General features: G+C 39.4%; 1 protein-coding gene across 1 annotated transcript in view; it reads left to right on the top strand.

Moving 5' to 3' along the window:
- Nucleotides 1-24,233, top strand: part of LOC109917655 (inositol polyphosphate-5-phosphatase A) — a 142,489-nt gene that overhangs the window by 79,394 nt on the left and 38,862 nt on the right. The window contains exon 5 of the mRNA XM_048609176.1: nucleotides 22,462-22,514. Coding sequence (XP_048465133.1) covers nucleotides 22,462-22,514 — 53 coding nt within the window. The remainder of the gene's footprint in view (nucleotides 1-22,461; nucleotides 22,515-24,233) is intronic.

Genomic DNA, 24,233 nt, shown 5'->3' with positions numbered 1-24,233 from the left:
TTGATACTTAACCAGTCTGACCTTGTTATTAAAGCACTGTTTGTGGCCATCATGTCCTGGAGTAAGACTTGAAAGCAGACGTCTTTGCTCAGAGGTATGAATGCTACCTCCTGTTCCATGAGACCTCGCCCATCCAAATATATAAATGAGTATAAAAGCAGAATGTTCATTTCTGTAGTTTAATGCATGTACAAAAAAGTAAGTAGGATTTAGCCAACATTTTTTCTTTTATAATAAAAGTTTTGATATATGGAATCTTCCTCTTTCAGCTAATGACTGGAAGTTCAAATTCCTTACTAAAAGTTATCAGTCTGTACAGAATTTGTAACATTGTGTAACTCGCATAAAGGAAACAGCCTGTATTCTATTGCATTAACTTGGATACTGAAAAATAGTAGTAATAAAAAATCACTAAAAACAAAACTGTTTTAAAAATCTATTGATGTTGGAGACCTTGACTTGAGGTCATATGACATTGTTTTGTGGGTCATGCAGTAACTCACAGCAGCATAACTGGGGAGACCAAAGTGATAGCATGTGTACATTGTGCATACAAATACAGTACTTGTTTGTTTGCTTATATTTTTTCAACTGCATTCGCTAATTGAAATCTGCAGTGAACATGCTTCTACAATTTAGGCCTGGCATCCTTTCCTTGCCAATTACATTTTCACAAAACTTCCACACTATGCTTTTAAATTTGTCCAAAAATCTCTTGCATCATTTTAGAGTACCATATAAATCAAAAATTGTCCTATTATATCGATAATTGAATATTGTTTTCAATAAATAAGGCAGAATAATTATAACTGGTAAATATATCAGACAGAGAACATTGTTCTCCATCTTAGTAATAACCTGTTCCATTCTGGAACTGATAGATATGCAAACGATCCTCTCAATTGGTTTAAGACTGATTTCTTTCTCTTTATTACTGCCGCTTAAAGATGATCTAAAAGTAATTACATTGATTGAGGTATAATGCAATCCAAAATAATTACAATTCACTGCATATAAAACTAACAAAACTTTTCATGGTGATTTATTGTACCTCTTGGCTGTATATGAATCTTAAATGATGCCTTTGGGACCAGCACTTGAGATAATGTTAGGCTATTTAAAAAGAACAGATTTGTGTAGTCTATCAGACCTGAATAATTTTTTGCCAGTAGTGAGAAATTGGTTGTTATCATACATCATAGATACTGCTCAAAGCTCTTATGAAAGATGAATTAATTTCACTAATGCTTTAATGTGAACCTTTCATGAACAAAGCTGTACAAGGATAACCTTGTAGGGGTCCCCAGTTTCTCAATAGTGATTTATGTCATCTTTTAATAAAGGAAACAGCCTGTATATAATCCATCTGCCGTGCAAAGCAGGGATTCTGACTTACGCTACATGGGATTTTTCATTTCCCTTTTTATTTCACACTCTAGACTGATGAAAGGCTTCAAGGAAGACTAATATAGCCCAGTTTACACTCAGTGTTGCTAAATTGATTGTAATTCCAGCTTTAAATTATACTGAACCCCTTCCCCACCTTCCTCTGTAATTCACATCAAAAAGATGGATTACTCCAGAAGAGTACTGAATGTATGGAATAAAAATTTGTGGGGCCATTTCTCTGTTTCAGCTTTGACTAGAGTCATACAGTCATACAGCAGGGAAATAGACCCTTCAGTCCAAGAAGTCTATACCAACCATTATCCCAAACTAAACTAGCCCCACTTGCATGCACTTAGCCCATATCCCTCCAAACCTTTCTTATTCATGTACTCATCCAAATGACTTTTAAACATTGTAACTGTACCCATATCCACCACTTTCTCTGAAAGTTCATTCCACACACAAACCACTGTCTGTATAAAAAAGTTGCCCCCGATTGTCTTTTTTAAATCTTTTTCCTCTCTCGCCTTAAAATTACGCCCCGTAGTCTTGAAATCCTTCACCCTAGGGAAAAGACACCTTCCATTCACCTTATCTATACCCCTCATGATTTTATAAGCCTCAACCTCCTACGCTCCAGTGAAAAAAGTCCCAGCCTATCCAGCTTCTCCTTATAACTCACACCTTTCATTCCTGGCAACATCTTGGTAAATCTCTTCTGAACCCTCTCCAGATTAATAATTTCCTTCTAAGAGGGCGACCTAAACTGTACTCCCGAAGAGGCCTCACCAATGTCCTGTATAACCTCAACATGACATACCAATTCCTATACTCAAAGGTCTGAGCAATGAAGGCAAGCATGCTGAGCAACTTCTTAACCGCCCTGTCTACATTTGACACAAACTTCAAAGAATTATGTACTTGAACCCTTAGGTCTCTTGCTTCGACAACATCGCACCCTGGTAATGATCTCCTACAACCTCTTCCGTCCAACAGAAGATACAGAAGCCTGAACACATGCACAAGCAGTTTCAGGAACAGCTTCTTTCCAGCTGTTATCAGGCTGTTGATTGGACTCTAGCCTCAAATAATGTAACCTGTGTGCCTCTTAGTCTTTTTGATCTATACATCCTTTGCTTGCTGTGATCTGCCTGTACCACTTGTAAACAAAGCTTTTTACTGTATTTCGATACACGTGACAATAAAATCAATCAATCAATCAATCAACTACATAAGGTCCTACTTTTAGTTATATAAATCCTGCCATTGTTTGTTTTACAAAAATGCAATTTCTCACATTTATCCAAATTAAACTCCATCTGCCACTCTTCAACCCATTGACCCAATTGATCAAGATCGTTTTACAATCTTAGATAACGTTCTTCACTGTCCATCATAACACCAGTCTTGGTGTCATCCAAAAAGTTACTAACCATGCCTTCTATATTCTCATCTAAATTATTTATACAAATGACAAACAAAAGTAGACTCAGCACAGGCTTCACCTCCACACCATCACTCTGTGCCTCCTGTCATTAAGCCAATTTTGTATCCAATTGGAAACCTCACCCTGAATCCTATGTGATCTAACTTTGCCAGTTAGTCTACCATGTGGAACCTTGTCAAAGGCTTTCCAAGTAAACAATGTCTACCGCTCTTCCCTCATCAATCTTCTTGTTTACTTCCTCAAAAAACTTAATCAAGTTTGTGAGACACTATTTCCCTCATACAAACCATGCTGACTAGTCCTAATCAGTCCTTGTCTCTCCAAATGCAAATAAATCCTATCTTTCAGAATCACCTGCAACAACTTACTCACCACTGAAGGTGGACTCGAATGTCTATAGTTCCCAGACTTCTCCTTACATCCCTTCTTAAGCAAAGGCACACTCTGCAGTCTTCTGGCGCGTCACCTATAGTAATAGATGATACAAATATTTCTGCAAGGGACCCTGCAATTTCCTTCCTAACTTCTCACAATACCCTGAGATACCCCGGATCAGGAGATTTATCCACCTTTACATTTTCTAAGACATCCAGTAATTCCTCTTCTGTATTGTGAACTGTTTTCAAAACATTAGTATTTATTTCCCTGAGTTCGCTAGTCTCCATTTCTTTCTCCACAGTCTTTTATAAAACTGAGGAAGAAGTAAACACACAATAAATGACTACTTTAGATCTTGGATTTGTCGATTTCGTTGTAATTCTACAACAGCCAGTTTGAAGTTCATTTAAGACCATAATAAGTTCATAAGATATAGGCCATTAATGCGTCTGTAACTCTCTGACCAACCACTACGAGGCGCATGAGTAAAGATTTGATTGTCTTGCCTTTTCAGTTTTCTTTTTCTCAGATGAGCAAAAAAACTTACACAAAATGAAGTGATCATCAGTTCAAAAGTAAAAATCTGTTGTGGAAACTGTTGCTGAGGACAAATGTCCTGTCATTCTTTGCACTGTGCAACATTATTTCAACAAGCTGTTCACTCTTGCTGTTTGAATGAATAGGTAGTTAAATCTGCTGGAGGACCGGGCAGTAGGGTTTATCAAGTTGCTTATGTGTATTTGGCAGTAGGTAGTCTAAGATTTCGTGTTGCCAGCCATGGCAGTTAATGCTGTGCCTGCATCAGTATCCATCCTGAATCCTGGCTTATGATATTAATGTCAATCGCATTTAAGTGGGGAAGGAATAACACGGTTATATCTGCCATCCGTTTTACACTATCTCCACCTTACTTATACGAGTCTCACTTCGTCATAACTTACAATTATACTTTATTTTCCCCAGCCCAGTGCACACCCGTGCCCACCACTCACTCAAGAGAGAGAAGAGAGGACGGGCTCTCAATAGTGCTTCCCAAAAAGTCTATAACTGTGTAATGTGATACCTGTTGAGCCTCATTTTATGTAGGAGCATCAGCACGTGCTGCAACATGTTCTGCCAGTGGATTTCGGGTCATCACCATCCAAAGCATTTATGTTACTCAGGGCAACCACATAGCCACCTGTCACATGGCACAAGTGGCTGTCTACAGACAGATCGAGCAGGCCCTATCTTGGACTGAAGATTTCATTAGCTTCCCTATGGAAGATCATGGTGGTGATGTAGAGCACTGTCGCTATACATCATGTCTTGAAATGCCATGGTCAAAGGAGTACACTCATTTGGCTGTACATGGCCCTTTATCACTGACCAGTATATGCCTGTAGGAAAGGGCACTAACTGTCTGTCAGCAGCTTGTTAGCAATCAGCAGGACATTATCATGCAAGCAAATATTCACTTTGCTGGGAGCTGACACACTGACCGTGCCCACATGTGCCAGGTAATCCCCATCTCTCAAAGGAGTAAAAATCCAACCATCTCTCTAACACAGTAACATTCCTGAATCCCCCATTGTTGATATCCTGGGGCTTACCACTGATCATAACTTTAACCAGACCAGCCATATGGATTCTGTGGCCATGACACCAGGTCAGAGGCTAGGTATTCTGTGATTAATAGCTAACTTCCTGACTCCCCAGTGTCTCTCCACCACCTACCAGGCACAGTCAGGACAGTGATCAATAATCTCTGCTCAACTGGATGCATGCAGGTTCAACACCAGTGAAGAAGCGTGGCATAATGCAAAGTAGTGTGAATCACTTGATATGCACCCCATCCATCATGTTAACATTCAATCCCCCCACCAATGACTAGTTTTTGTATTTATTCATGAAATGTGGGTGTTGCTGGCTGGGTCAGCATTTATTGCCCATTCCTCATTTTTTCTTTGCCTCCATCCTGAATGAACACTGGCTAGGCCAACATTTATTGCCCATCCCTAATTGCCCAGAGGGCATTTAAGAGTCAAACACATTGCTTGAGCCTTGCGTCACATGTAGGCCAGACCAGGTAGGATGACAGTTTCCTTCCCTAAAGGGCATGAGTGAACCAGTTGGGTTTTTCCAACAATCAACAACGGTTTCTTGCTCATCATTAGACTCTTAATTCCAGATTTTTATTGAATTCAGATTCCACCATCTGCCCTTGCAGGATTTGAACCTGTGTGCCCAGAGCATTCCCTGGGCCTCTGGATTAACAGTCTCACAATAATACCACCAGACATCACTCCCCTCAAGTTGCTGTTGGCAAGTTAGTGATGAGCTGCCTTCTTGATCTGCTGTAGTCAACTTGTTATAGTTGGATTCACAATGCTGTTAGGGAAGGAGTTCCAGGATTTAGACCCAGTGACACTGAGAAATAGTAATTTGTGTGCAGTCTGAAGGGGAACTTGCAGGTTGTGGTGTTCCCATACATCTGCTGCCTTTGTCCTTCTATTTGGTAATGGTCATGGATTGGAAAAGTTCTATCAAAAGAATCTTGGTGAATTTCTACAGTGCATTTGTAGGTAGTTCACACTAAGAATAGAAGATTCAGAATTCCCTGTTGAAGTTCAGCTGACATGTTTTATCTTAGACTTCAAACAACAACTTTAATGTTTCTAGCAGCTTTAACATAAAAACAATCCCAAGGTGCTTCTCAAGAGCATTATTGAATAAAATGTGGCACTAAGGCACATAAGGAGATATTGTCAGGAGAATAAGCAATTGTCAAAGCAAGTGGTTTTACAGAGTGTGTCTTCAACGAGGAAAGAAAGGTATATAAGTGCAGAGCCATAGAAAAAATATTAATGCTTAGTGCCTAAGCAACTGAAGGCACAGTCACCATTGGTGGAGCAATTATCATCTTCGTCATATTCTTAACTCTCTCATCTACAACATGTCAAAGGCCTTGCTCCCGAGTTCGGCAGGGCTTCCTTCTCATAGGGGCACCATGGTTCAAACTTATTGCAGCTACCTCCAGTATATTATACCCCTCTGCTCCTTTGCTGCCTTAAAGAAAGAAAATGAAAAGTATTCAGTTAACATGTCACAGAACGACACCAAAATGTTGTACTGAGCTCACAATGAGCGTGAGAAAAAGGTTGTGCAACAAGTAGTTATAGGTAAAATAATCTGTTTTGTTGGTCTTTTGTTGTATTCTGGAAGAGCATATTGCAAATGTGATGACTCAATTTTCTGTCTAATAAAGTTAATAACTGAATGCACAGTTTTGCAATATATGCTGCGGCACATGCCAAGGAAGGGAAAAGTTTTACTCCAACATTCTGTTCAAGAGTTGAATACATGCAAATGTAAATAAAGCCTTGATGAAAGGTGTGTTTTATAATACATTGACAGCAACTATTCAAAGACTTTTTAGCAATGTAAACAGAGGTCAGAGTTTTGCAGTGTGTTATAGAATATATTCTTAGATAGTATGCTTGACTCCTTTTTCCTTTCTTCCCTGGGTGATTTGATAATGCAGTGCGCTACAGTGTAGTGAGTGGGATCCTGGAGTCCAGACTGATTGTCCTGTCCACCTCTCTTCACCGGCTGGCTGAAAACTGCCCTCATTCATCTTATATGTTTTTCCTTCTCAAAAACGCATCACAGGAGAATATCTACATGTGCATAGGTGGATCTGGGTGCTAGGCAGATGCTGCAGACGTTGGATTTTAAGTAATCAGCCTCCTGTGCTGAGGGATAATAATTGCATGAATTTTGAATTTGGATGATGTGAAGTATTATTGCATCCTCAGTGGAAGCAATGGCAAGTTGTAGGGACCCAAGATGAGACACAAAGCAGTCTGCATCTTGATAAGTGACTTTTGTGATGTCAGGTGCCCCTTACGTCAAATATGAAAGTACAAGTGGAACTGGGTCACTCAGGAGAGGTGATGGAAGAATAATCAATCAGATCAAATACTGCACAACGAGCAACAAAAGATTGAACCTCATGGAAGTAGTGAAGAAGCTGCAATTTGTGAAGCTCAGCAGGGTGCTCCGAGTGGTTTAAAAGAAAAGAAAGATTGAAAGGCAGAGAGTTATAAGGAGAGTATTCTGGAGCTCAGGCCCTGGGAAACTGAAGGCACAGCCACCATTGGTGGAACAATTACCATCTTCATCTCATTCTCAACTTGCTCATCTACAATAAATGTAATGGCTTTGCTCCCGGAAGAATTTATACCGGTACTTTTGGATACAGAACAGTGGAGCCGGGAAGCACATGAAAGACCTTTGAAAGTAAAGGGAGTTGGGTCGCAGGTCAGGTACTTTATGGAGGGGTCAATGACATTATGTTTGAAAGGCAGAGGGACAATTTTTGAGGCTGGAGAACCATCAACACTCTCCAGATGCATGGCAGCTAATTGAATAGTCAAGAGTTGACTCAGGAAACAGTCAGGGAGCAGAAGCCAGGTCTCCGGGACAGGTGAACTTGGATATTGGGTGTGAAATTGTAAAGGAGGAGAGGATCAGCATGGGTAGCATGGGAAGAAAATGTTGCTTGTATAGATTTAACCTTAAAGAGAAAGAAACCCATAAGTATTTCACAGTCACTGTTGGAAGGCAGTTGTAAGGAGGCAAGAAAATATTCTGCAAAAATCCACTCTCATTTCAGTTGAAACTATTTTGTAAAACACAACAAAGATAGAACTCGTTAGACCTGACTTAATTTTTACTTTTATTGTGCTTCAGTGATACCCTTCCCAATGGAACTGGTGAAAGGGGAGGACTAATTGTTAAATAATGTGAGCTGCCATCCATTCTTCATGCACAAGAGCTACAAATCTCTGAAAATACTAATTCAACTCAATTTATAAATGTTCACTAGATGCCTTATGACATGAAATATATGAGAAAGATTATAAGGAACTCTAAATAATCCAATTTGAGCACATAACAATCTGTTCACTGTTAAAAATACTGTCCTTTTTGGTTTATTTTTAAATCTTGAACATTGATAAAATGAAATTTATCATTCATGCCACAATATAATGGCAATAATGATCTTAGATGAGTTCATTATTGGTAAATAATATAGCTTGACTTTAATTTAGGTAGCTGGCTTTGCCTCGTGCTCACACCATGCAAATCATTATTCATTAATGCCCGTAGACTGCCCTAGTACTTTTAGCATAAAGGCAGTCACCAAACTGTATTTGGAATGATTGCCTTTGCATTAAACTGAAGAAATAGGAAGCAACAGAAAAATGTGAAGATAATTATGGAAAGAAATTATGCTACTTATAATCTGCGCTGGTATTTTCCTCTTTTAATGGTATTTAGTTCGAACAGTACCATAACATAATGGCCATGAACTTAAACCTTGAACTTTGGCTGGAAGCATGATTTCATTCTGCGTGACGTTTTGAACCGTATCTAATCAGTAGTTTGGGTGCTGCATGAATATGTTACAATTAGTTATATTCACTTATAGAATAGAATACAATGGCCTTTATTGTCAAGTGGACTTGAATGAGTGCAGTGAGAAGTTTGCCATCTTAGGTACAAGAGGGTACTAGGTGCAGATACACTAAAATGTAGTTACAGAGTTTAAAAAAAGTGTTGTTACAGATTAAAAAAGACATAGATTAGCATGGGAATGGTTGAAAAGTCCAGAATGATAATAAGTGACAATAAATACTATAGTTCTAGTCTGTGCCAACCGCCCCAGAGCATGAGGCCATGCTGCCTCCGCGCGTTGGCCTCCATCCAGGGCTTGTCCGCTCTGGGAATTGACCCATTTGCTCCACCACGGGACTCGGCCATTCACTCTGCCCCACTGCTGAACTCGGCCCCTGATTGCTCCACTGTGCAGTGGGGCTCGGCCCCTGTTTGCTCCACTCCACTGTAGGGCTCAGCCCGTTTGCTCCGCACTGCTGTGGGACCTGTTCCGTGCTTGCTCCGCTCCTTGACGTCAGTCTCCAGGTAGGGCAGAAGTGACGAGGGTGTGATGAAGATATAAAAAGCTATGAAGAGGAGAAAGAAAAGAAAGAAAAGGGAAAGGGTCTGGCGAGCAGAGGAGCTCCGACTGGAGCATCCCACTCTGCCGCCATCTTGCATTATATTACTTATGTAACCAGTGCCACCTGATGTATCCAATGCAATTGATTTAAAGCATCAGCAGAATTGAGAAATGAAAGTTAATTGATTACTATTCCTTTGCAAAGTTAACCCATCTTGTTCGTTTGTCCTTTCAGTGCCCTCATTAGGCATGTTGGTTTTGTTCCCTTCTGAAACACTGGATGTTTACTGTTCTTATTCCAGCTTCCGTTAAATAACTTAAAGTTATGTTCTGGTGTACTTGGGTTGACTTCCTGATTATCATAGAATAATAACAGTGCAGAAGGAGGCCATTGGGGCTATTCTGTCTGCATCAGACTCAATTATTGATGATCTTTGAATATAAAACGTATTTTGGTACCACAGAATGGCTTACTGTTCCCCATAGATATCTGTATACATCCATTCAATAATATAACTAATGTGAATTTCTGGAATTCTGATAACTGAAATCTTGTTGTGAGCTGTCTGGTATTGGCCTGATTTGTTTCATGACACAGGACCATTTGTGATTGGATAATAGGCAGTGGAATTAACCACATCTAATGCAGAAATATGTTACCATTTGGTATCATAAATATGGCCGAATGGAAGGTCAGGAAACAAGACTGATCCTGGATTCACTATTCACACATCATTGGCCACTTTCAATGTGGCGTGACATTGGGAGGCATGGGCAGAGAGGGGACAGATGGGCTTTGTGTCTGTCCCCCTTATACCCCAACATTATTTAGGATCTGTCCAATCTTATTTTGCAAGCAGTCTGGTGTCTTTTGTCAGACAGATTCATTGAGTCATACAGTATGGAAACAAACCCTTCGGTCCACCCAGTCTATGTTCGCAAACTAAACTAGTTCTATCTGCTTGTGTTTGTCCTATATCCCTCCAAACCTTCCTATTCAGGAACTTATCCAAATACCTTTTAAATGTTGTAACGGTACCTGCTTCTACCTCTTCCTCTGGCAGTTCATTCCACACATAAACCGCTCTGTGTGAAAAAGTTGCCCTTTTGAAATCTTCTTTCTCTCACCTTAAAAAATATACCTCCTAGTCTTGAACTCCCCCAACCTAGGGAAAAGGCCCATGTTATTTGCCTTATTTATACCCCTCATGATTTTATAAACTTCAATTAGGTCACCCCTCAACCTCCTAGGTTCCAGTGGAATTTGTCCCAGCCTTTCCAGTCCATTTTTATACTTCAAATCATCCATTCCCAGCAACGTCCATTTAAATCTTTTCTGGATCCTCTCCAGTTTAATAATAGCCTTCTTATAAGAGGGCTTACAGTATTCCAGAAGAGGCCTCACCAATGTCCTGTACAATCTCAACATGACATCCCAACTCTTATACTCAAAAGTCTGAGAATTGATGGCAAGCATGCCAAATGCCTCGTAACCACCCTGTCTACCCTGTGATGCAAATTTCGAAGAATTATGTACCTGAACCCTTTGATCCTCTGTTCTACAATACTACCCAGGGCCCTGACATTAATTGTATAAGTCCTGCGGTTGTTTGTATTACCAAAATGCAATGCCTCACATTTATTCAAATTAAATTCCATCTGCCACTCCTCAGCCCATTGACCCAATTGATCAATCTCTTTGTAATCTTAAATAACCTTCATCACTGGAAAGTCATCCTGTATCAGGTAGTGTTTTATTTCAAAAATAAGCCTTGCCAATGAGGAAGTGATCAGTTATCAGTCCCTGCACAAGGATTAATAACCCCTGCATGTGGTTTTCTGACTTGTAAAAAGAGAAAAGAGAAATCTGAATTATTACTTGACCCAATTCTGACTCTGGCTCCTTCTTTTTGGGGCATCAGGAGTGGGTTCCTTCAATATTAGTTAAATGACTCTGCTGTAGGATGTGGAAAGGAGTCACAATCAAGTGAAGTAATTTTTTTTCTTAGACCATAAATTGTGATGAAATGTTATAATCCAAAAGAATTGAATTTCTGAAAGAACTGTTTGTTATTTGACGAACTGTGGATCACCAGAGCTCTTTTTAGCATGTAGGTGATATCTAGTGATTTATGTAGATCCTTATTTCTTTTTACTTGTTGATCATTACGATTGTGCTAACGTATCATCAACTGCAATCTTCCCAGGCACACAAATAAAATCTGAGGACTTTTGGTTATCATTGTTTTTGACTGTTGGATCAGGGCAGCAGAAGAACTAGCATTTCTTTCTAGGCCTGGGAAACATCCTTGTAACATGTGGCTTCATACAGAATTGTAGAGGATGCTTTCTCCCAAGAGGGTCCCCACATTCCTGTCTGCTGACAAACCACTTTAATGGGGAATGTGCATACAATGATCTCATCTTGTAGGAGAAACCTATAGTGATGCCCTTGATCATGTATTGTTCATAATTGCAGATTGTCTACACCATGGCCAGCTCTTTACTGTCACACAACCATGTATCCACTTGATATTTCTTTCTTACCAAGAAAGCTGAGCTCCAGTGTGATGTGTTTAAAGTCCCTTTGCAATGTTCCTCCTTCACAATAACCGTGGCGCTATTCAAAACTACCTCCACATTGTCAGAAATGTCAATAGCCCGGTTGCTGAAAACAGTCTTCACTGTCACTGAAAATAAAAAAAAATTTGGTGATAAAGTGCCACCTCACTGCACCAATGATGGTGCAGGAGCATTCCAGTTTTTTTAAACCAGATATAGCTTTAACGCTGTGGGACTATGGGAAACAAATTTTCTTCCCTCTTTCCCTCCATGGTATATTTTCACAGATAGCTCACCTTAGTAGGCTGTTTTGTTTTCCATGTCCATGACTGAAACATGATTTGCTTAAACAACTAACATTCTTATTGGAATGTTTCCTCCTGCTTACGTGGATCGGGTGATTTTGTTTTAGAAAGAGATGGTGCAAAGTATACTCGCTCCTCATTAGGCTTATCCTTTTAATATGCATTTATATCATTGTAGCTTCTAGCAGCACCTCCCCAATCCCCTTCACATTCATGCTGTTTCTTAATAATAGGTATGAACTCTTGACAGAGCCATTGACACTTCCTCCTGTGTCTCTTTCCCTGCCTGCTTTGTTCAGTGGAATCAATCCTGCTGTGTTGCTGTTTAATTTGATATGGTTTCCCGCAGCAAAACGATGCAAAAGATGAATTGAGACATTGCATGGAACATTATCAATCAAAGTTGTGAACATTGGTTATTACTCACAGTGCATTCTGACATTAGCCCTCTGTAACCTTTGTCTCCTTGTTGATGCTGCATAGAGGTTTTACCCCGTGTAGCTGATGTATTTATGTAGGTGATGTTTATGGAGGTTCTTTGAAAGGTCAGTAAGATATTTTATTCAAGCCTGAGGCCTACTTTAACATGATTTTGCACGTGATATATCTGAAACCACTGTATCATCTCATGCTTACCAAAAGATTAATGAGACACTGATTCAAAAGTCTTAACATTTGCATGTTTTTTTTATTTACATATGTCCTACTGTAAGAGTTAAATGTATGTTTTTTATCTAACGTATGATTTGACAAGAGACAATTAAACACACCCTTTGTGTGTAATGCACAAGACAACACCTATGTATTTATTTCCAATGGAGATTAATTTGTGGTGAGGTGTCTAAGTGCATGACAGTGCTCAAAGATCATTGATTACTGCTTTCCAAGTGGTGAGCTTCCTGGAAATCCGATGATATTCAATTCTCGGTTAATAAGAAATACTCAAAGCGTTCTTTTGAAATTAAGAAAAAGAGTTCAGTCCAGCTGCAAATTTGTAAATTTAGAAGAGTTATAGAAATGTATTCGGACGTAGGAAATATGTTGAGGCTCGAAGGATTGCTACTCTTATTCCTGTTTCTATGTTCTACTCAGTAAACATTTACTTCCAGCAACAAAACTATCCTACTTGCCAAATTAAGCTTACTGAATAGGGCCCAGCCATAACTTGATTCCCCTAAATGCTATATAATTTTCCCCCAACAAATTTGCCCTGCCTCACAGAAACTGAACTGCTAAGATACATACCAGTGTTAAGGTTAAATTTTGTTTTGTGTGGACAAAGATAATCAATAAGTTTTGTCTCACTGATAACGCTTAATAAAAGTCCAAGGTGAATTTCTTCTCAACCTTCTCAATGTGTTTTTTACTGAAGGAGAAACACAAAACTCTGTTTTTCTCTCTCCAGAGATGCTACCAGATCTGCTGAATATCTCCAGCATGTTATATTTTTATTTCTAGTTATCAGCATCCACAGTATTTCAGTGTGTTCTGTAGCAGGAAGAGGTAGTAAGGTGAATGGCTGCTGGTAATAGTGTCAATTCAAGAGAAATTATATTCATCCTGCCTTTCTCCAACCACTGAACAATCTTGTAGCATTGCCACAGATTTGTGTGTAATAGATTGTTGTTCTGCAATGAAATTGTTGGATCAGTACTTTTACTGTGCATCAATCTGATCCCTGAACATGATGCTTTCAAAGAAGAGACACAGTGATGGGTTTGTTGTATTCTGCAGTGCCTTAGTCATGGTTGTAGCAATACTTGAACTTGGATTTTCACTGCAGAGGGCTCTGTGCAGCTGTCACATTCTCCATGGACTGCATCCTGTTGCATAGATTCTGGTTATAAACTCAGAGATAGTAAGAACTGCCGATGCTGGAGTCAGAGACAACACAATGTGAAGCTGGATGAACACAGCAGGCCAGGCAGCATCAGAGGAGCAGGAAAGTTGACGTTTTGGGTTGGGACCCTTCTTCAGAAATGGGTCCTGGCCTGGCCTGCTGTGTTCCTCTAGCTTCACACTGTGTTATCTCTGGTTATAATATACTCCTTTAAAAGACTTAAACTGCACAAGCTGCTTCATGCATTCAAGTGGTACCGTGAGGTATGAAATTCTGCTGTTGAACTGTCAGTACATATTTGTAGGTAGATTGTCTGAGCTCCAAATGCTTGGATTCAGCAACTGAAGAAGGTCTGAGGAGTGATTGATTGAGAATATCCATTGTGCTGTGTTACTTCTTTCATTTTTCATAAGGGGACAGAGGACTTCATTTACAGTTATTTTACAATTCATGCAATTCAGTTTTGAAACATTGTTTTACATGACTTGACATGTCAGAGTGAACTGCTGCTATATTTGTGTTTAGAGGAGTGGCAGAGGGAGAAAATTATATGAATGAAGAGCAGTGAAATGATAACTAGCCATGAACTTGGCTACCACCCTCCATCCCCTGGCCTATGGTTGTCTCCAGGGTTTCTTCTCATTAAGAGTGAAATGTCAACTGTGGTATGCCCCATCTGTTAGGAATTATATATATTAATTATCTTGATATGGGCAGCTAAGTAGGCCAGCATTTATTTCCTGAATAAAAACCAAAAGAACTGTAGATGCTGTAAATCAGGAACAAAAACAGAATTTGCTGGAAAAGCTCAGCAGGTCCGGCAGCATCTGTAAAGAGAAATCAGTTAACAAACTGGCTTCTGAAGAAGGGTCACCAGGCCCGAAACGTTAATTCTGATTTTTTCTTCACAGATGCTGCCAGACCTGCTGAGCGTTTCCAACAACTTCTGATGTTGTTCAGTATTTATTTCCCTTCCCTAAATGCCCTTGAGCATGCGGTGGTGTTCTTGTGTATATTAAAATATTCCCACAATGCTGTCAGGTGGGATTTCAGAATTTTTATTCAAAACATGAGGAAATGCCAATATATTATCTTTTACATTAGTTCTTGAAGCAGAATGTGAAGGTGACAGTATTATCAAAGCTGCTATCCTTATTGGGTTTGGCAGGTGCAGTTGATGGTGTCTTGGTGAGTTGCTATGGTGCATTCTGCTGACAGTGTGCACTGTAGCCATGGTACTTTAATAATCTGTAGAACATTCTAATGTGAGACTTCACTTTAGCTTTAAAGTATTGAGTAAAATTTTACTTATTAAAGCTGACTAAGTGAACAATAAATAACATTATTCTGGTACGATCAATGATAATAGGCACATATTAAAACCTAATAGCTTTGTGCATACATGTATAACTATCTCACTCAAAAGAGTCAACAAAAACAGACCCTTCAATCCAATTCAGCCATGCCAAACAAAATTAGTCCCAATTTCCTGCGTTTGGCCCATATCCCTCTAAACTTTTCCTATTCATGTACCTGTCCAAATGTATTTTAAATCTTGTAACTGTACTATATCTGCCACATCCTCTGGCAGTTCATTGCACATACAAACCACCCTGTGTGAAAAAGTTGCCCTCAGGTCCCTTTTACATCTTTCTCCTCTCACCTTAAAAGTATGTTCCCTAGATTTGAACTCCCCCACCCTAGGGAAAACACCTTTACTCTTCACCTTATTTATGCCCCTCATGATTTTATAAACCTCTATAAGATCACCCCTCAACCTCCTGCACTCCATACAGTGAAAAAAGTCCCAGCCTATCCAATATCTCCCTATATCTCAAACCCTCTCGTCCCAGCAACATCCTTGTAAAACTTTTCTGAACCCTCTCAAATTTAATAATATCCTTCCTTGAAAGGCACTCAATAAAAGCTTGCAATCAAAATGCTGAACTCTCATTTTGTAAGTGACTTTTACAGCATTATATTTTTTTTCATCTTTTACCATTACCGGCTTTATCTTGTGTCTGACTCATTTCTTCAGGAAACTTGAAAGTTTGGTGCATAAATATATTTTACAGTTCATCTTTCAACAGTGGCCTCCAACGTTAAATGAACTGTCCTAAAACCAGGCAGGAGAAATGGTTCAATTTTCTCTTTTATTTCCCCCCGACATGAGGGGTGAATGTATTAGGTGGCAATGAGCAGTCTGACTCCCCCAGGCAAAGTAAGAACTGATAGATGACACAAAGGTGATTGTAACCCAATCAGGCACCTGGACACTAACATGACAATCAGAGATCAGCAACCTCTGCTTCATAAGGACTGTCAGTTGGGTCCTACTGAGGAGGGGAGATGGTAAGCAATATTTGTCTTGTTGTCGCTGGTTGAGGTTGTGTCAGAAAGGGGTCAGGGGAGTCAAAAGCAAGGGCGAGGAGGAGTGACTTTCAGAGCCTACTCTATTGCCCATCATTCGTGCCTCCGATTTGCACTCCCTCACTGCACAAACTCGACAGGCAGATCACCCAGATAACCCAGTCAAGACGCTTTCTCACCCATTGGGAAGGCAAGTGATTGAGGAAGTGATGAGCTGAGGCCTTTAATCAGCCACTAAATGATCATTTTCTGTTGGATGTCAGTGCGATCCTCAATGATCGCATCTGCTGCAAGGTGTTGGCTGCTCCAGGAACCGTGGCTCAGAGTTGATGAGCTGGAGTCTGAGCTACCAGCACTGCCAATCATCAGGGAGAAGGCGAGCTACCTGAACACTGTGTTTCAGGAGATCGTCAAATACCTTCGATGAGTTACATCAAATTTGGTCCGTGGTCAGGGATATGAGGCTGTGACTGCAAGTAAGGCAGGTTTTGGGCACCCAGAATTTAGCTTTTGAGGAGCCTTGGCTACTGCCATTACTTACTAGGCATGAGGTTCTTGCTATCAGTGCAGACAAGGGCACAGATTTCAGGGAAGATGAGTGAACTGACCTCAGCGATGTAGTCCAGAGTGCCATTCAAATGGGGCATTGCATAGTTAAGGGAATAGATACTGCTCTCTGCAGCAAAGACAGAGTCCTAAAGGTTGTGTTGCAACCTCATTCCAAGGTTCAGGGCATCTTTTCTGATGAGAGGAACTTGGAGTGGAAGGGGAAGGATTCAGTGGGTATGGTCCACATCGGTACCAGCAGCTAGGTAGGACAATAAGAGAAGTTCTTTGGAAGAATTATGAGCATTTTGGGGTTAAATTGAAAAGCAGGTCCACAAATGTAATAATCTCCAGTTTATTGCCTGAGCATAAGCCATGTGTAAATTGGTGTAGAGTAAATAAGATTAGAGATATAAATGTGTGGCTCAAAGATTGATGTGGGAAAAGTGGATTGTGATTCATGGGGAACTGTTACCAGTACTGGGGAAAGAAAGAGCAGCTGTATTGGGATGGGCTTCATTTGAATTATGCTGGGAGCAGTGTCCTGGCAAATCGTTTGACCAGGAGTGTAGCTTTAAATGAGTTATTAGAGGGAGGGTTCAATTGAACAGAGATTTAAAAAATCAAAAAGGAATTAAAGAGCAGAGGTGCAGAGTAGTGAAGAGGCAAACTATAATTGAAGTGTGACAGGAGCGGGTAAAAATTACAGACAGAAGAGTGCAGCACAAATACAGAAGCAGAAAGAGTAATAATGGTAAAAAGTCAAAGATTAGGGCTCTTTATCTGAATGCATGCAACATTTGTAACAAGATAAATGAGTTGACAGAACAAGTAGAAATAAATGCATGTAACCTGATAGCTGTTACAGAGACATGATTGCAGGGTGACCAGGATTGGAAACACATATTCAAGGGTATTTGATGCTCCAGATGAACAGGGAAAATGGAAACGGAGGTGGGGTGGCTTTGTTAATAAAGGGTAGTATCAGTGTGGTGCTGAATAGTGATATAGTTGCAGTAGGTCTAGGTGTGGAATCAGAATGAGTACAACTGGGAGTCATCTCTAGGCCCTCAAAGGGAAAATTCTAAATTGAGAAATAATGAAGGCTTGAAAGAAGGGCACTACTGTTGTCATGGGTGATTTTGAAATGCATATTAACTGGACAAATCAGAAGGGCAATGGTGACATGGAAGATGAATTTGTTGAAAGCATCAGTGTTTGCTTGATAGAGCAATATGTTGCTGGACCTACCTCGGAACAGGATATTTTAGACTGAGTCATGAGTAATGAGGTAGGATTGATAAGAGGTCTGATAGTTGGACATCCTCTGGTGGAAGGGAGTGATCACAATATAGTAAAATTTCAAATTCAGTTAGTGGGGGCAACTCAAGTCTCAAACCAGTGTCCGAAATGTAAGTAAGGGCAATGACAGATATAGGAAGAAAGAATTGTCTCTAAAGGCTCGGAAAATAGATTAAGGGATAAGTCAGTGGATGGGCAGCAGGCATTAAAGCAGATATTTCATAATGCTCAGCAAAAAAATTATTCTGATGAAAAAGAGGGATGCAGGGACAGGATGGAATCATCCATGATGATTAACCAGGGTAGTCAAGGAAAGTATTCAGTCAAAAACTAAGGTGTACAAAGTGGCAAAAACAAATGGTAAGCCAGAGAATTGGAGTTTTTTTTTGGAACCAGCATGCGGATGACTTGAAAGCTAATAAAAAGGAAAAAAATTGATTATGAAAGTAAACTCGGAAGAAATATAAGAATAAACAACAAGAGCTTCTATGGGTATATAAAAAGAGAGAAAGGTCACTGGGCCTGAAATTTTACCTCTGCTTTCTCTCCACAGATGCTGCCAGATCCGCTGAGTTTCTCCAGCAATTTCTGATATTGCTATGAGAAAATAATAGCTAAAGTAAGTGCGGGTCTCTTGAAGGTGCAAATGGAGAAATAGCAGATAATTTAAATGAACATTTTTAATTGGTCATCACGGTGAAGGACACTATAAACAACTCAAAGATATCAGATAAGAAAGGTGCTAATGGGAGTGATATTGTGACAAACTGATGTGACTAGAGGCAAACAAGCCACCAGGGCCTTATGGTCTGCATTCAAGGATTTTAAAACAAATGGCTGCAAAGATAGGGGAGGCATTGAATAAAATATATTCCAGAAGTCACTGGATTGTGGGAGGGTTCCAGCAGATTGGAAAAAACTACCAATATGATGCCATCATTGAAGAAGAAGCAAGAAACTGAAGGTGAGTTAGCCTAACATCTGTCATTGGGAAAGTGCTGGAGTCCATTAGCAAATAAATAGCAGAGAATTTAGAACTGCTTAATGCAATTAAGCATATTGTGTGAAAGAGAAATAATGTCTGACAAATCTCCATGTAGAATTGATAAAGGGAAACCAGTAGATGTAGCATATTTAGATTTTCAGTCAGCATTTGAAAAGGTGCCACATAAGTGCATAAGATAGGACCTCACGGTATTGAGGGCAATGTATTGCTTTGATGAAGATTGGTTAACACAAAGAAGACAGACGGTCAGGATTAATGGGTTTTTCTTTTAGGTTGGAAAGATTTAACTAGTGGACTACCATAAGGACAGTCATGGGTCTTCAATTTTTTTAATCTCCATTTTAATTACTCAGAAGAAAGGGCAAAGTATAATAAATCCATATTTGCTGATAATAGAAAAATACTTGGGAGGGCATGTTGTGCTAAGGACATAAAACATATGCGAGGGGATATAAATAGGTTGACTGAGTGGGCAAAAACTTGGCAGAAGGAGATTAATATAGAAAAATGAAAGATCATGATTTTAACAGGAGGAATCAAAAGGCAGACTGTTATTTAAATAGAGGGAGATCCAGAAAGGTGCATCACTGAAGAATCTGTGTACTCGTCTGCATGAAACACAAAAGGTTTGCAAGCTGGTGCAGCAGGTAATTTAGAACGCAAATAGAGTTTTGTCCTTTATTGCTAAGTATTTAGAATTGAAAAATAGGGAAGTCTTGTTACAATTATACATGGTGTCGATGAGGTCACACCTGGAATATTGCACACAGTTTTGGTCCCTGCATTTAAGAAAGAATATATTGGCACTGGAGGCAGTTCAAAAGAGTTTAACTAGGCTGATTCCTGGAATGAAGGGATGGACCTACCAAACACAGCTAAACATGGTTAGACCTTTATTTACTAGAGTTTAGAAGAATCTGTACCTAAGGAACTTGTACCTAAGATGATGCCATAAGTGGCGATTTGTAAACTTTTCATTTGAGTATATGTGACAATAAAGCTAATTTTAAATTCTAATTGTTGCCACATCCAGGGAGGAGAAAATGCTGCCTATCAGAAGAGAACTAAAAATAACAGCAGTGGAGAGTGACAGCAGCACCATCCTATTTCAGCTTTGTAGCGAGACCTGTGCCATTTGGTATTGTATATATTGGGAATTCTGAACTCCCTTCTCAGGGTTTAAAAAGCTACACTACTCTAAATATCCCCAAAAATGCTTGATGAGACTTCATAAATTTGAATGACTATTAAATCACATTGAAAAATAATTATATGTTATATATGTATAATTTAACAAAACACTCAAACTGTTTCTTGATTTGGTTCCTCATCGAAAGTAAAATGCAGGAGTATTCCCCTTAGTTGAAGGGTGATTTAGAGGAGGCATTATTTTAAAGTGACAGGCAGGTTTACAGGAGATTTGAGAAAAAATGTTTTCACCCAGATGGTGGTGGGAATCTGGAATGCACAGATTCCAAAAATAGCTCACAATTTTTAAAAAGTACATGGATGAGGACTTAAAATGTCAAGGCTGTGGGCCAAGTGCTGGAAAGTGGGATTACTGTAGATAGGCCGTATGCTGTATGACGCTATGACTGTAAACATAGAGGTCGTGAGAAGGCAGGGTTTTATGTGAGTGAAGATGTGGATTACAGCCCGTTGGTCAATAGAGGATGGAGGCTTCGAGAACAACACTTGAGAAGTTGACCAGCCGAACATGAAGTGTACAACTACAACTCATAGATTTAGAGTGCCTTTAATGTGTTAAAATATACGAAGGCACCTCACTGTTATTGAACAAAAGATAATAATGAATCACGTAAGGAGATACGAGAGCAGATTGTCTAAAGATTGGTCAAAAGTGGTTTTAAGGAACATCTTAAAGAAGGAAAAAGAGGTAGAGATATGGAGAAGTTAAGAGAAGGAATCCCCGAGTTTAGAGCCCAGGTACAACCTCAAATGTTGAGCCAATTGAAATGAGTGATGTTTGTGAGGTCAGAATTAGAAATGAACAGATCTCAAGGAGGATTGTGGGTCTGAAGGCAATTATAGTAATAGGGAGCTGAGAAGCCCAGGAAGTATTTAAGAACAATTTTAAAATCAGGAACTAGTATAGATGATTGAGCATAAGGTAGTGAGTGAACAATACTCAATGCAATGCTAATGTCCAGTCACCAGTACTCTGAACAGCTGAACGGTGCTCCATGCAAAGTATCGCTTTTCAGTTGAGAGCAATGGCATAGTAAAAACACTCATATTCCTTATAAAGCGCTAACATTCTCACCAGCACATCAGCGTGGGAGGTTCAGCAGCTTTTTAATCCTTTGTTAAAAGTGTCAGTGTTTGCCAAGCACCACTGCTCAGCACTACAGTTCACGCTGTGGATCATAGGAATACTAGCACACATCATGGATTACTATCTTGTGATATACTGGCCAGTCAGTTAGACTGATCTTTTGAGCTACTGGGGTTGATGTAGTTTCACAGGCATCCACTATAGTAGCTATATTTTAGCAATATATACATAGGACTCATTTAATTGCAGGTTTAGTGTCTAGTCCTGATCCACTTGTGAAACCAGTAGTTAACAAGTTGGTGGACTGAAAATGCAACTTCACGAAAGGAAAATGTTTGCACCACACAACCGATGGAACTAAGTGACTGTACAGATTTTCTCCTCATTCCCTAGCTACTGGTTGAAAAACAACTCGGGCCTCTCTTGCGATTTGTATTTCTCTGAAATAAATAAATTTTTAAATGGTTTGAATGTTGACCTTTAACTGCTACCAGCTATGAGGCAGGTGACAAGTGGCCTGTGAATTTCATGGTTAAAATTCGATCCTGCAGAGCTCTGGAGTAATGCACAATATTCTGACAGTACAATATAAGCCTCTCATTCTCCTTGTCAGTTTTGTGTGAACATTTGTATTGAGGTATGTTGCAGTTGCATCTTCTCTTAAGTGTAGTGAGCAAAGAGTGATTAATTTCTTTACCGAGCTGTTACTTTCCTTCCATCTAGTGGAATGAACTGAGCGTGATTACAGTGATTTATAACCAAAGATAAATTATTGCCGAACAAATAAATCAAATGCCTTTTCTTTTCAGGTTCAGTAATTTTCCGCTGCATTTTGATAGTCTTCCACTATGCTTGTGTTATAAATGACGTGTACAATATCTGATAGTTCAGAATTTGTTTAGGAAGAGATGCAAGCTCTTGTTTGATGTTCAGACTCTGTTGCCACATTGTGAAGATTGTACTTTGTTCCTCCTTACGATGTAAAATTGACATCTTCCTTTGTTTTTTATTAACAGTGTAAGTGGTCCAGAAAAGGCTTCATCAGAACACGATGGAGTGTCACTGATTGGTATGTTCCAGTCCTTTAGATTTTAACTTTTACATTAATTTGCAATTTATTTAATAGCAGTAGAAGTACAAAACAGGTAGAGTTGTGATTTGACATTTCGACCGTTGTCAGTCACTTCACTGTCATCTGCCACACCTTATGTCCTTGGAAATGCATTTATATTTGAAAGGGTTAATCCATCAACCTTGCCGTTATTTTACACTATACTACAGTATTTTCATCCAACAATTTATATTTTAGTTTATCTGTCTTTAATAAGACAGAATATATATGGAAATATCAAGTTAGGACTTTTTAGCATAACTTTTTTTCTGACCATCCATGAAGATTTCTTCCACTGATAACCATAGAAATGATCTGGACTATTAACACTACTGTAGTGCCAAAATATCTTGAGGCTGCTTTACATCTGTGATATTCCTTCTTCAAGAAAGGACAGTAGGATTTTCTGAGTTATGGAATGATCTTTAAACTGGAGATACTTTGTTGGGAAGTCGAGATATTGAGGGATGTGAAGATAAGGTGGTAAATTTGGATTTAAAAAATTGTCACTGCTAATAAAAATAATAAGGGTAAGAAGTATTTATGACCCAGAAAATGAGATTACCTGACGGCAGTTGGTTTGCCTCATGATTTTCTTCTTACCCCTGAGGTAAGTGCACTGCTACTACAGTAAGCTTTTCCTCTTTTTGTGATATAAATATATTCATCCTGAGAAGGGCGATAGAGTTCTGAAGGCCATCTGTAATTGTTTCGATTAGCCCCAGATAGTCCCAGTGTATTGGACTGACCTATACCCTTGGAGTAAGATAACATAAACTACAAAGGAAACAAATCCTGAAATAATATTTTACTACTTTCCATTTAAGAATAAAATAGTTCTAGAATGTTGCAAAATACAAAATAACCTTATCTGTTTTAATATCAGTGATTTGTATATTTCTTCTGTGGGATTTTGAAGTATGTTTCAAGTGATTTTGAGTCCCTTCAGACTGATTACAGGTCTTATCTGTATTGTTGATATCCATTGATATCAGTGGTGATTCAGTTCCTGCTAGTAGGTGACCCCCTTCCCATTGCTGAGGTCACTAAATTGTTGGAGCAGACAGGAACATTCACAATGCTGGCCTCTTTTAAAATAGGGAGAAAAGTGCACTGTTCAGGCCACTGAGCCTCTCAAACTGACAACATGTTTCAATTCCTGTATATTTTCCGAAGAGACTTTGGACTGAAAGAACTTCCTTGATTTTTGTTCTTCCTTAAATGTAACAGGTCGATCATTTTCGGCTCATTATGTCATTTCCTTGGACCATGTCAGAAAGATTGAACAGTACAAAACTATCAAGCATTCCTAATGTGGTCTAACTACTGACAACAGATAGACCAGTGCTGTTCAATGCTAGATTGATCATTTAATCTGGATAGTATGATGGAAAGTTAACCTTCACCTCTTAAGTAGAGTCTGCATTGTGGCTAATGTCATGGCTGAAGACAGTCAGATCTGAAATGAGGAGTGCAGAACATGGAAGAGACGAGGTTCCAAAACTTTTGAACATGGTACAAAAAGCTTTGTTAGAAAGGGAAGAAAGAGGAGTAGAGGGCAGCACGGTGGCTCAGTGGTTAGCACTGCTGCCTCACAGCACCAAGGACCCGGGTTTGATTCCAACCTCGGGCAACTGTCTGTGCGGAATTTGCACAATCTGCCTGTGTCTGTGTGGA

Source organism: Rhincodon typus, chromosome 20, assembly GCF_021869965.1.
Source record: "Rhincodon typus isolate 14 chromosome 20, sRhiTyp1.1, whole genome shotgun sequence".
Taxonomy (NCBI): Eukaryota; Metazoa; Chordata; class Chondrichthyes; order Orectolobiformes; family Rhincodontidae; genus Rhincodon; species Rhincodon typus.
Note: the sequence above shows the minus strand (reverse complement) of the source record. Positions and strands in the feature narration are given on the sequence as shown.